At 45.6% G+C, this 13,326-nt stretch overlaps 1 protein-coding gene across 5 annotated transcripts in view; it reads left to right on the forward strand.

Moving 5' to 3' along the window:
* Positions 1-11,077, forward strand: part of ENTPD4 (ectonucleoside triphosphate diphosphohydrolase 4) — a 34,390-nt gene extending 23,313 nt beyond the window's left edge. For 3 of the 5 annotated variants that reach the window (XM_047856309.1, XM_047856307.1, XM_047856308.1), the window contains 6 exons: positions 1,375-1,541; positions 4,698-5,022; positions 6,785-6,870; positions 7,087-7,140; positions 7,745-7,906; positions 9,100-11,077. In XM_047856309.1, coding sequence (XP_047712265.1) covers positions 1,375-1,541; positions 4,698-5,022; positions 6,785-6,870; positions 7,087-7,140; positions 7,745-7,906; positions 9,100-9,322 — 1,017 coding nt within the window. In that variant the 3' untranslated portion in view covers positions 9,323-11,077. The remainder of the gene's footprint in view (positions 1-1,374; positions 1,542-4,697; positions 5,023-6,784; positions 6,871-7,086; positions 7,141-7,744; positions 7,907-9,099) is intronic. The other 2 variants (XM_047856310.1, XM_047856311.1) reach the window with 1 other exon arrangement.
* Positions 11,078-13,326: the final 2,249 nt, after the last annotated feature.

Here is a 13,326-nt window from a genome sequence, read left to right on the forward strand (position 1 = left end):
TCTCAACAGATATTGTAAAACTTAATGCAATGGCATCATATTTCTTAAGTTATAGTTAGGGAACGTGCTGCTTTTTTTTTTTTTTTTTTTTTAGGCTCAGACAGCTTTTGACTTTTCTGGAAAGGACTGAGGTTTGAATGCACTGCTTGCACATTTCTGAACAGGGTTCCTCTGTTTCTCTCCATGCCCTTCGTGGCTCTCAGTCACTGCCTGTAGTTCCCCAGTAGGCTGGGCAGCCTTGTATAGTGAGCACCAGAAAGGTTTCTACATGTGTTCCTGAATTGCTACATGTCTTTGCGATTCTGTTTCCACCCAGCTGTAAATATACACCAAAGCCTGGTTTCCTGCACTTTCCCATCCTATAGTGTAGTGGTTTAAAAAGGCTGCAGCTGGACAAGTCTAGGCTCCCTCGTCAGGCTGGCCTCACTAGTTGTGTGACCTGATGCACGTCACTTAAGTTCTTTGAACTTGGTTCTTCATCTGTAAATGTGAATGCAAGTACCTCTCACGTGGGCTTATTATAAAGCTGAAATGCTCAGTGCAGATAGTATATCTAACGTACTGCCAGGCACCCAGTGTTCACTCACTAAATGTTACTGGTATATTTATTAAGCTCTTAAGAAAAATGCTTTGTAAATTCAAGTATTACAATTTGTGTTTCCTACTTCTCATCCAGGCATGCCTCTAGAAACTATTGCACTCTGTTAAAAGTCATGTTTTCTTCCTCAAGATAAAGCAAAAACAAAACAAAAACAACATAGCAGGTTTGGAAAAAATACTGAAAACTCAGGGCTAAAAGTTTTCTGTGTATGCATCACCCAAAACAACCCATTGTTACCATTTTGTATTTCTTTTCATTTTTTTCCTCTTTATAGTTTTTTAAAATACGGTTGTTGTAATATTACTGTTTATACAATTTTGTATCGCTTATTGAATAGGGCATATGCATGTTCCTCCATAAAATATTACCATAATTGATGAAACCCCTTTGAGGTTGTAGATTTAGATGACACCCAGTTTTTTTCTCTCACAGAATCGCTGAGGTCATATTTGTGTCTAGCGACATTTCAACGGTTAGAATTATTCCTAAAGCATAGGCTTCCATAAGTAGGTTTTCTAGATTGGGGGATGTGAACTACATCGCTCACATCCCTTTACAGAAGTAATGGTATCACAGATGTGCAGCACATCTGGAATTTCCTAAGTCAGAATTGTCATATTGAATTCAGAGGGATGCTTAGAAGGGTCCTTGGGAAACGCAGAAGCAGAAGCTTTTGCTGCTTTTAGATGACAATCTTTATAGATCTTTTTCACAGGAGGTAATTGTTATGGTATTGCCTAAAATATTAAAGTTTTTTATCCTTGCATCTGCAGGAAGAAGTCGCTAAGAACTTGTTGGCTGAATTTAACTTGGGATGTGATGTTCACCAAACTGAGCATGTGTACCGGGTCTACGTGGCCACATTTCTTGGGTTTGGTGGCAATGCTGCTCGACAGAGATACGAAGACCGGATATTTGCCAACACAGTTCAAAAGAACAGGTAAAGCACCTTCTGCTTCTCAGCGTTCACTTTCAGATCTCGGTCTCTGCTTGTAGAGCACCTCTCCAGGCAAAGCAGGGAGACTCAAGCAGCAGAAGTGTGTCCACGCCGTCAGCTTTCGACTCCCCTGCTAGCTGAGAAATAATTGAAGGGGCACCGGGGTCCTGCCTTCAGTCCCGAATCCACACCCCCCTGGATTAGAAATTTCACTGTTAACATAGTAGGAGTTTTGAGCCCTGGGTAGTGTATTTCACATTGCAGAGTCCCTGGGAAACTCAGTACCTGGGCTACTGCAGATGTCCTGGGGGCCAGCGGTACGTGACGATAAAATTGTCATTGATGATGGACGGGAATTATGTGTTGTTCTGGTGGTGTTCTGGAAAACCAGCCTGTGCAGTTATTTAGTGGATAAAACCATAGGGCAGGAAGGTATTCAAGAGAAAGAAATGATCCAGAAGTCTAAGTTAGTGGTTTTAAACATTTTTAGCAGGGACACTTTTAAAAATGAGTTTATGAAGAATTCTGGTATCGAAGAAATATAAAACAAAAGCAGTGCTTTATCAGTTTAAATTCATTTTATCAGTTTAAGTATATAGCAGTTATTTATTTGAAATCAGTTCATAAGAAGAGCAAAGCTGTGTGGATGAATAAAAATATCTGAAATCTGGGGTTATATAAAATATCCTATTAATTACTGTTTTGTTTTCTTTGTTTTGATGAGCAATTTTGAGGGGAAAAAATCCTAGTTCATACAGATATAGTTCCTTGATCAGTTTAATCTTAATAAGCCTGGGGAGGCCTGAACTTGAAGAATGACCAAGTCAGAGCCATTCAGTACCACACTTTCCAGAAATTCACATGTGTGAATAGGAAGAACAATAAAAACTTCTTCTTCTGCTCCCGACATTAATTGAGTGGTGTTAGTTAAGAGATGGGTAGTCCCAGGGCACCTGGTGGGTCAGTCAGTTAAGTGCCTGACTCTTTGTTTCAGCTCATGTCATGATCTCACGGCTTTGGGCTCCAGCCCCACATCGGGCCCTGTGATGACCCAGAGCCTGCTTGGGTTTCTCTCTCCCCCTCTCTCTCTGCCCCTTCCCCGACTCACACTGTCTCTGTCTCAAAAATAAATAAACTTTAAAAAAAAGAGAGAGAGATAGGTAGTCACATAATTTCTTTTTAAGCGTGGTATATTATACGGTACATTGTGGCATAATTATTTTCTATAATAAATAGTCGTAACATAGAAATATTTTATAAGTGATGTTTGAATTAGAACTTTGGAATTTTTTTTAATGTTCGTTTATTTTTGAGAGAGAGAGCATGACCAGAGAAGGCCAGAAAGAGGGAAATAGAGGATCCGAAGCAGGCTCTGTGCAGCGAACACAGAGCCTGAATGCAGGGCTTGAACTCACGAACCATGAGATCGTGACCTGAGCGGAAATCAAGAGTTGGCCGCTTCACTGAGGGCACCCAGGCGCCGTATGAATTAGAACTTTGGAGAAACACCTTCTGCAATGTTAATTTTTACTAATTGATTTTAATGTCAAGAAACTTGTATAATGGACAATTCAGTGGTACTTCTTAATTTAGATATAGAGCAACTAAAAACAGTAATTTGACTAGTCTTGGACTTTGATAATAATTATAAATGTTAGTCATCACTTTTTACATATGAATTGAGCCTTGAAACGCATCGCTATTTCTCTGCTATTAGTAGCAATTGAGTTTTAAAACTAAACATTTTTATTTAATGGCGAAGACCTTAACTTACTACATTCAAGTCCATCTTGAGTTGCCCTGAGTTTAGGAATAACCAACCTGTCAGTTGAGTGGCAGTCTCCGAAGACGTAAACAGCCTTTTCAACCCATGTGACATCACAGCATCAAACACTAACAGGTCCAGTTGTTGTAAGCTGTTTTCTGCCCCTCGCTTGCTTAATGGTGACGAGCAGTGAGTACACATAATGGGATGACAGATGCAGGGAAATTTCACCGGGAAGTCGTGAGCACAGCGCATTCCAGTAGACAGTTAAGATTTCTTTTCCATGGGAATTCTCAGAGCCTGTAGTACAGTGGACACTCTCTTATCTACAGCAATTGGGATCAACAGTTGATTTTTAAAAATCAGTTAAAACCTGGGCTCCTGGGTGGCTCAGTCAGTCAAGCGTCGGACTTTGGCTCAGGTCATGGTCTCGCAGTTAGTGAGTTTAAGCTCCTCATCGGGCTGTGTGCTGACAGCCTGGAGCCTGCTTTGGATTCTGTGTCTCCCTGTCTCTCTGGCCCTCCCCTGAGCGTGCGCGCGCTCTCTCTCTCTCAAAAATGAATAAACTTAAAAAAAAAATCAGTTAAAACAGAGGATCAAAAATCAAATCAAACCACAAGCATCTTATTTTAATTTATGTGTTCGTTTGCCAGTCTTTTGCTCTGGACTAAGGTCTTTTCTTAGGCTACACCCATCATCTCTCTGGCATGCACCACACCTCATCTCAGTGTCATTTTGGCTTTTTTAAAGATACCAGGGGCTTAACAGACATTTGTAAAGGAATTTGATTTTTAAAGTTCTAGATTTTTCCCACATTTCCCAATGTTTTTAAACCATGCTAATACTGAACTTGACATCAGTTTTCGAGCAACTTGCCTTTATTGTGTTTTTCTAAGGCATCTAATGTGGCTTGCACGGGGCCAGTTACTTCTGTCTGTAGTCACTTTTCATCTCTGTATGATTACACTGGCAAGCTCTAGTGGCAGAACAGGGTTGGAAGCGACACAGTTGGTGGGCATTCAGCTGCAGTGAACTTTAGACCGAGAGGAGCTCCGGAACCGCAGGCACACGGGCCAAGAGTGCAGGCCGTGTGCCAGGGTACAGAAAGCTCTGGTAATCTGACCAGGTAGCTGTTTCACTGGACCCTGTTACAGTGTCTGCGTAGGTATCTGCTGTATGCACGTGTGGATGGGTGGTAAACCAACCTCCTCTAAGAGGGAGCTCGAGAACCTGTTTCCCTGACCTCGTTATCCCGGAACCCTTTCGTGTTCCCCCAGGACACCCTGCAGGGCTCACGTTCCACACAGCATGTCTTGAGAAACACTGGCTTGCAGCCACTGCTTGAAAACACAGTTTTCTGCCAGTCTCAAATCAAGTTTCTCTTTGTCCCGTAGGCTCCTGGGGAAGCAGACTGGTCTGGCTCCTGACACCCCATACCTGGACCCTTGCTTACCCCTGGACATTAAGGATGAAATCCAGCAAAATGGGCAGACCATGTACCTCCGGGGAACAGGAGACTTTGACCTGTGCCGAGAGACCATCCAGCCTTTCATGAATAAAACAAACGAGACGCAGACCTCCCTCAACGGGGTCTACCAGCCCCCCATTCACTTCCAGAACAGCGAATTCTATGGCTTTTCGGAGTTCTACTACTGCACTGAGGATGTGTTACGAATGGGGGGGGACTACAACGCTGCTACTTTTACTAAAGCCGCAAAGGTAACCTTCAAAGAAACCCTCTTCTCCTGCATGCCTTTGAGAGATGGTGTAGACACTGGCAGCCTGTGTCCCCCCTTCACGTTTGGAGGCCCAGCCCAAGAGCAGGGGAAGGTGGAGGATGGAAGGCTGTAGTGCAACCTGTTGGGGATCCTGTTCCTCGGCTGAGCGAAAGAGGTAGCCCCAGCAGGAGTCACAGATCCAAGGGGAGCCACCTGCTGCCCACCGCTCCGGGCACTGCTCTGATGGCCAGTGGCTTCTGGGTGACAGACTTGTATATTACTCTGTAGTAATGCCACTGGTATCAGGCCATATTCCTGCAGCCTTCCTGTCGCTTAGCTGCCGGGACCCCTGTTCTCTTGTTGGCCGCTGCCTTTCTGATGCTTTCCTAGGCTCTTTCCAGGGTTCCCTACCTTCATACCCCCTAAACCTTGGTGATCCTGGACTTCCACCCTTGGAAGGGTGTGGACCCTCAGGCTCTTAGCTGGTCTCTTCCATGCTCATGGTTCGCAACTACTGCCCATCAAGAAGAGGCTCCAGCCTCCATGCCCGGTGCCTCTTAGAATTCATGACCCAAAGCAAACCCACCATTTTCTCCCCGTGCCCTTCATCCTGCGATGTTGTCTCAGTTAATGGCATCCCTGACCATCTGGTCACGTCTCAGAACTCAGGAGTTCCAGACTTCTCCCTACCATTCATTCCTCCCTCGCTGCACATCCCCCATAATCAGTCATCAAGCATGTTATTTTACCTGTATTCACAAATGCCTTAGCGTGCCTTCTTCCCGGGGCCTCCTCTCCCGACCTCTCATGACCTACTCCAATAATAGCTACTCGTTGCCCTTGCATCCAAGCTACTTCCCATCTTGTCTTCATTCACGGTGTTTCCTGTGCCCCAAATGTCTGTCCTTACCTCTCACCCCAGACTGAGTGTTGTTCTGTGTTCCCTGGGGCAGTTTCACCATCTCTCAGAGCCTCAGTTTCTTCCTCCTTGAAATAGATGTTGGAATCATAGCCATGCCAAGGAGTGGTCTTAAGTATTACACTCAGAAAAGGCCCTTAGTGCTCAGTAGATCTTAGTTATTAATATTATTACAGGGGCACCTGGCCAGCTCAGTTGGTTAAGTGTCCGACTTTGGATTTCGCCTCAAATCATGATCTCAATGTTTGTGAGTTCGAGCTCCGAGTCGGGCCCCTCACTGACAGTGCAGAGCCTGCCTGGGATTCTCCCTCCCTCTGTCTCTGCTCCTCCTGCGGCCACATGCCCGTGTGCTCTCTCTCTCTCTCAAAGCAAAAATCTTTAAAAATATATAATATTACAAATAACTTCAGGAAAAGATGACACCTCTCTCCCTTTACCTAAAGATAAAGCCTTCTGTAATCAGTTTGGTGTTCCCTGAGCCTTGCACTATGTCGCTTCAGACACAGGCGGCCACTCTGAACCAGCTCAGGTACCACTTCACTCTTCCAGAAGCTTACGCCAGTCGCAGGCAGTCACAGAGGAGGAAACTAAGCAGTTTCGAAGAGGCTGGTTGTGGGCAGGGAAGTTTTCTGTAACAATAACTTTGGCAGAATTTTAAGACAGAACAACCATGGTCTTTGCTGATCAGTGAGCATTTGCTGGGTTCACGGTACACATAGAGGTGAAGCTTGTGTTGCCTAATTGGAAGGATATGGTTGTTATGAATATGAATTTGGTAAACCCTTTTTAAAATGAAGAACCTGTTCACTTACTGGTGATTTATTTGGGGTGAAATTTCTTCCAGGATTATTGTGCAACAAAGTGGTCGATCCTGCGGGAACGCTTTGACCGAGGACTGTATGCCTCACACGCCGACCTCCACAGGCTAAAGTAAGCAGTGGGTGGGCGTCCCCAGGCGGTTTCAAGAAGCTGTGCACGAGTGTTGGCCCCTGGCTTGCCACACCCAGGCCCCAGTCTACTTTTGCATCCTCATCGGTCACTGTTTCCCCTCACCTACCCTGGGCTCCTTTCAGACAGGACAACAGCTACTTGTGTCCAAACGTGTCTTATGGTGTTTTGTTCACTTTTGCTGTTCCTTCCACCTAGAGTTCCCCTGTCCGTCCCTTGCCTGTTGAAGTCCTGCCCAGACCTCAGAGTCAGGTCAGCACTGTCTCACGTCTTCCTCTGCCCCTTCAAGCAGACGCCACCCACCTCAGTCTCCAGAGCGTGCATTATGTCTCCCCAGTGGCATTTATCAAATTCTGCCTTATTTCTTAGTAACTTGGTGCTTTTCAAAAATCCTGTCATTATAAGTCATTTAAGTGCATTGGCTGTCTTATTACTAACTTAGCCCAGCACTTTGCAAAAAGTAAGTCTCTGATAAGGATTTCAAATCACAAAATAACAGAGCTGAAAAGGACCCTGTGCCTTCTCGTTTTATAATAAACTGAGGTCCAAAGAAGTTGGCACTTTATCAGTGTAAATGATCGCCTGAGGTAAAAATATGTCATGGCCATGTATTAAATCCTACTGAGACCAAGTTTCGTGAGCCCATTGATTTTGACAGGTGAATTATTTTGGGTTGTGGACAAGGGGACAAACCAAGTAAATCAACCGGAAAGGCGCACATGGGTGGTCCGGCTGCTCGATGCAGGCCTAGGGAAGCCTTTGCACCCGCGTTGGTCACAGGGGAAGGCCGTTTCGGCGTCCGGTTCATTTTGACAAGCAAATGAATTCCACTTACGTTTGTGCTTGGTGTTCGTAGGTATCAGTGCTTCAAGTCTGCCTGGATGTTTGAGGTGTTCCATAGGGGCTTTTCGTTTCCTGTCAACTATAAAAACTTAAAGACAGCCTTACAAGTTTACGATAAGGAGGTTCAGTGGACCCTCGGAGCAATCCTTTACAGGACCCGGTTTTTACCGTTAAGGTACGGCTCTGAATTTGGTGACGAGAATCAAACAAAAGATGCTTTTCTGTGGTTATGATCAGCCCGGCAGCTGTGGTTTGTGGGCGTTTGGGGCAAGCGCTGGCCGTGGGCAGGACTGTGGTCAGTGAACTTCGACTTTGGTCTTCCCCGCAGTGCATCCTTCCTACCCCACCCATCCCGTCAGATGCAGCACAAAGTGTTTGATTTTTCCCAAGTGTCTTTCCCTGACCCCTGCACGGAAGGGTTAGTTCTGGGGTTCTTCACCTTTATGGCTTTGGACTCCTTCTCAAAATACTGTTTTTAATGTATGAAGTCAATAACAGGTTACAGAGGAAACCACAGTATTGAAATATAGACATCAAATATATTTCTCAAATTTATCAAATATTTACAGAAAACGTATTGGCGATACAGTGATACGTGTTCTTTTTTGTTAAAACGTGAAATAACAAATCTGGGAGCAGAACTAGTGCTTCCTGTAATTTCAGTGCAGTGATGTCAATGATGTGTGTCGATGTCTGGAGGCACCTGCCAGCCCCCACCACGCCATGTGACAGCGACCTGTGAGCTGCCTCACGGTCAAAGCCACAAGCAGTGCCGACACTCGGTAGCTTGTGGTCTGCGCTCGTGGTTAGTGGAAATGCCGGTCGGAATCGGGAAAATAAAGGTGGATGTTTTCCCCGTTCGCGTTCGCAGACCTGGCTGTCAGCTGGCCCCACATAACAACCCTGGTGCACTCACAAATGAGGAGTTCGTTTTCGGGGGATTTTTTTTTTGTCCCCTTCACTTAATTGAGCATGTCCCAGCAATCCGTTTAGCTGGGCTAACCGCAAAAAAGTGTGAGTCGTGGCTGTTACTGCTCCCAGACAGGTGGTCTGATTCCACATTGGCGTCCAGCTCATAGTGAAACCCTCACAGTTCTTTTAAAGTTCTCTGATTTTTGACCCAAGTTACAGTGATGGTAGCTGAACGCACGTTCACGTGGTATCCTGTTAATAATTACAGCCACCCTGTTAGGCCAGGCGGCCTCTGTTACAGAGGTAAAGAAACTGAGCCCCGGAGACCGGGATGGCAGTTTTTGTCTCCGAGCGGAGCCCTAAATCCGGTTCCTCCGATAGGGCACGTGCCCCGTGCGCTGTCACATCGCGTCCCTGGCCTGATTCGCCCTCTTTGTTCTGTGTCCCGGTGCCCAGGGATATCCAGCAGGAGACCTTCCGGGCCAGTCACGCTCACTGGAGGGGCTTCTCCTTTGTCTACAATCACTACCTGTTCTCGGGCTGCTTCCTGGTGGTCCTGCTCTCCATCCTCCTCTACCTGCTGCGGCTGCGGCGCATTCACAGGCGGACGCTGCGTGGCGCTTCGACCACCACCCTCTGGCTGGAGGAAGGCCTGCCATCCCAGAAGATGGCCGCGTGAACTCAGGGACGGGAGTTCGAGAGCCCAGGAAGACTTTCTGAAGGAAAAGCCATTTTTGCCTCAGGGTTTCTCCTGCTTATTCTCTTTCGGCTTTGTTTTTGCTTTCCCTTTTTTGTTCCTTGCAACAAAAACAAACTCCGTTGTCGTCAGCTCTGCCTGTCCAGAAAGTGTTGCGGTTAGCCGTTCTGGATACAGGTTTAAGTGGAGGAAAAAGGGAAAATGACTTTGTTTTTGCTGCATAGGATACCGACTAAGATTTTTGGCTTTTCTCTGAGGGATGTTAAATTTTAAACCGCTGCACTTTGCCTTTGGAGGGAATGGCAAAGCCGTTTCCCATCAGTGGTGGTGGCACTGACGAGTGTCGCGTTCTCAGAACCAGAACCCGCCCGGCGGAAATCGCAGTCCTCCTTTTGTCCGTCTCAAAAGCTCTAAGCTGAAGAGGGTGGTGTGTAGTTTTCACTTACTGTTCAGGTCTGTCACTACATGTTTTCTTTGTGGGCTGAAAAACTCAAAGCCATTTATACCCAAGACGGAGAAAGGCAGGCACCAGGAGGTAACTGTTTCTAAAACTGATAGTCCTGGAAGATGTGAAATAACGACTAGAGCAGTGCACATGTGTGTGTGAGAGAGTGTTTTGTGTGTGTGTGCGAAAAAGTGAGAGAGAATGCGTGTGTGAGAGAAAGTATGAGAGAATGTGTGTGTGTGAGAGAGGGAAAGAATGTGAGAGAGAATGTGTGTGTGAAACAGAGAATGTGTGTGTGAGAAAGTGTGCGTATGAGAGTGTGGGAGAGAAGCGTGTGTGTGTAGGAGGAAGAGTGTGTGTGAGAGAGAGGGAATGTGGGTGCATGAGAACAATGCTAAGGGTAGAGGATGAGAGAATGCAGTGCTCTTTCTTTCAAAAGCACACACACTTCAAAATTTATTGTTTCATTTCTTTTTATGTAGAAAAATCCCCATTACCATTCATGCATTGTCTTTCCTCACCACGGGTAATGACTTTCTCAGTCGCACCTTTCAGCAGCCTTAGAACATTATGTCCTTGAGTTGGAAAATCCCTCAAGTTTCGCCGCTTTCGACATCGTTAGAACTGGAGCTCGTGCCTACTGACAGGCACGTCCGCATTTCTCAGTGGTACGTCTTTCGGGGCTTAATTGTGCTCTAGTTTCCTCCAACTTCGAGTTGGTGTTCCCCTCCTTAATTAAAAATGGTCTCAGTGGTTTTATTTTGGAGACCCCCATGCTTACAGGTTCTCTGTATTACGGCCATGATTGAGGCCATGGTTGTTAATACCACTGTAAATCCGGACGAAGAGAAGGGTCTGACTTCAACAAGAAATAAACTCACATTTTGAGAAAACGGGTTCGACATTTTAAACAAAGACCTAAAGAGGACAGCTGGATTGGTGTATGTGAGATCGGTGGTTTTACACCTATTCATTTTGTTTAGAAGCTTTGGGAATTCTCATACCTAGTTTTTTTAAGTGAAGTTCTTTTTATGAGTGTGTGTGTGTGTGTGTGTGTGTGTGTGTGTGCGTGCTGTTTCTTAGAACAGTGAAATTCAGTTGGTTGGTAGCAAATGTTTATTTTGAGAACCATCAGCTGCTTTTTCAGACTTCGTTGATTAGAGAAAGGATTCAGATCCTGGAGCCCTTATTTAAGTTAGATTTTTATCTTGTTTATTATTTAAAACATGGCATACTGTATCTTGATGACTTGAAAAGATTACAAATGTATAAAAGAAACGCAAATTCTCTTACTCTGCTCTTCACAGTGAATATTCTAACAGTGAAAAAGTTATTGGTAGAATACTTGTCTCTGAGATCTACGGAAGGTTGGAGGAGCGGCGTCCTCGTACAGCCTCTGATGTGTGTGGGGGTCTTGTTTCAGAGAGGACGGAGGTAAATGGCCCTGTGAAAGGTCCAGCTTCAGAAACGCGGGTCTCCAGCTCTTCAAGTGCTCGGTCCCTGGTAAACGCTGTCCCTTATCAAGACCCAGCCACCGATGAGCAGTGTTTTAGATACCCCAGGAGCAGAGTGAGCTGGCGTGCTCATCCTTGAATCCTCTGACGGGGTTTGTTCTGTAGACTGTGGGTGGCATTAGCGGTGAAGAGGGAGTGTGTTTACGCGTTAGCTTTTCTGCTGCCAACCATTGGGAGTAGTAAGTGACCTGAGAATGAAACTTTTCAAATGCCTGGAGTATGTGATTTTTGCCTTTAAGATCAAGGCAAGGATTAGCCAGCATAGGCCCAGATTTAAATGGGCCTTAGTTCAGGTTTCCTACCATAGATTGCCACTTTTTACAAAAAAGGGTGCCAGTGTGGCCCAGCTCGGTACCGTTTGGGGGGCAGAATCAAGACAACCAGTTCTGCTTTGCACCTAGCCTAGGGATCCCTCCGCAAGGACCTACCTCAGTCTTCAAAAGAAATCCCAAATCAGGGCCCAAACAACCTTATACTTTACATAGTTAAGTGCCCATGTTCCCCTGCCAAAGAACTCCCAGGAGGAGGGCTTGGCCAACTATTGGCCACAGGGAAAATCTAGAAGACCCTTGAGCTGAGAATGGTTTTTCAATTTTTAAAAGGTTGTTAAAAGAAAAAAAGGGGGGGGGGAGGAATATGTGACAGTGTATGTCACCTGTCGAGCCTAAAATACTTATTAAATGTCCCTTTATGGACAGATGTCCCTTAAAGATGTTCACTGACCCCTGCGCGAATGACCCCATTCAAGAAAGCATACGCACCACATTCTCTTAGTTCAGGAGGCTAGTTACCGTGTATGGGCACAAAAAGAGCTGGGCAAGAGCTGACCAGTTTTCAATCCTGAAATATTTTGTGTGTACCAGAATTCCACTTCTTACCTTTCCCTCTAGATTATTTTCAAGATCAGTTTTCCAGTAAGCCAGCAAACATGCGTCCCCCCACGGATTGAAAAAGTGCTGTTCAGGAAGGAGGGCTTGCTGAGTTATGTTGAGAGGCCTGCATTCTCCAGAGGATCTCACGTGGGTCTTTCTGATGCAGGGGGGGCCGGGCTGAGAGGCAAGCATGGGAGGAGCTTATTAATTCAGGAGAGGAGTTCATAGCAATTAAGGGCTGGCCAAGAAGGCAGGGAACTCAGAATACTTGGAATAGAAAGCAAAAGAAATGGCGCCCGTGGGATTTTCCGGCAGCCTCGTGGAAGAAAACGTCGTGTCGAGCCTTGCTGGGAGTGCCGCTACAGGAGACGCTCTCCTGTCGTCACACTGTGCGCTGCTGCTTTCCAGACCTCCGAGGACGCTCACAGGGATCTGGCAGTCCATTGAAGGACATCACAGTAACAGTACAAACATACCCCTTTGTAACCAGTGCTGCTTGCATATTTTCACCCTCAACTGCTGGCCTTGGCGCTCCCCAGCCTGGGGTGGGGAGTGGGGGGGGGTGTGGTAAGCTGGAGAGGCTGCGTGTGGCTGCGCCTGGCCCCCCTGGATGGCTGGGAGGGTCACTTGTTCACACCTGCGCACTCAGGTTGGCAACCTCTTAGATGGACAGATATTTAAAGTTTAAACATCAGGCCTGCATAGAATAGTTTTCCTTAGAAGAAGCATGCATCAAGAAGCTTGGAAAGGCAAATGTGTTTTCTAAGCTTTAAAAACAAAACATCAGCTTTAGGGTTTTGTGTGATTATGTGCAATGCAGCAAAACTACCGACACATAAATTATTTAGCTATTTATTTCTACTTGAGTGTTTTCTTTTTTATGATACTGTTTTTCCGGTTCAGTAATGAATGATGTGCCCCACCAAGGAAAATTCTTTGTTCTGTCACTGAGGTGATATTTTACAGTTAGGAATTACAAAAACTAAGGGAGATCTTTAAATTTTTTTTTTTTTTTTTAATTTCAATGATGCTTTCCATTCAGGATAAGGATAATGGCCTTTGGGGTGCTGTGGGCTCCGATGAGTTTCCATATTTGGCAGCCTCGTGTTGCCACACTCGCACACAGAAGGGTGTGGAGAGCCAGTAAAATGAAAG

Source organism: Prionailurus viverrinus, chromosome B1, assembly GCF_022837055.1.
Source record: "Prionailurus viverrinus isolate Anna chromosome B1, UM_Priviv_1.0, whole genome shotgun sequence".
NCBI lineage: Eukaryota > Metazoa > Chordata > Mammalia > Carnivora > Felidae > Prionailurus > Prionailurus viverrinus.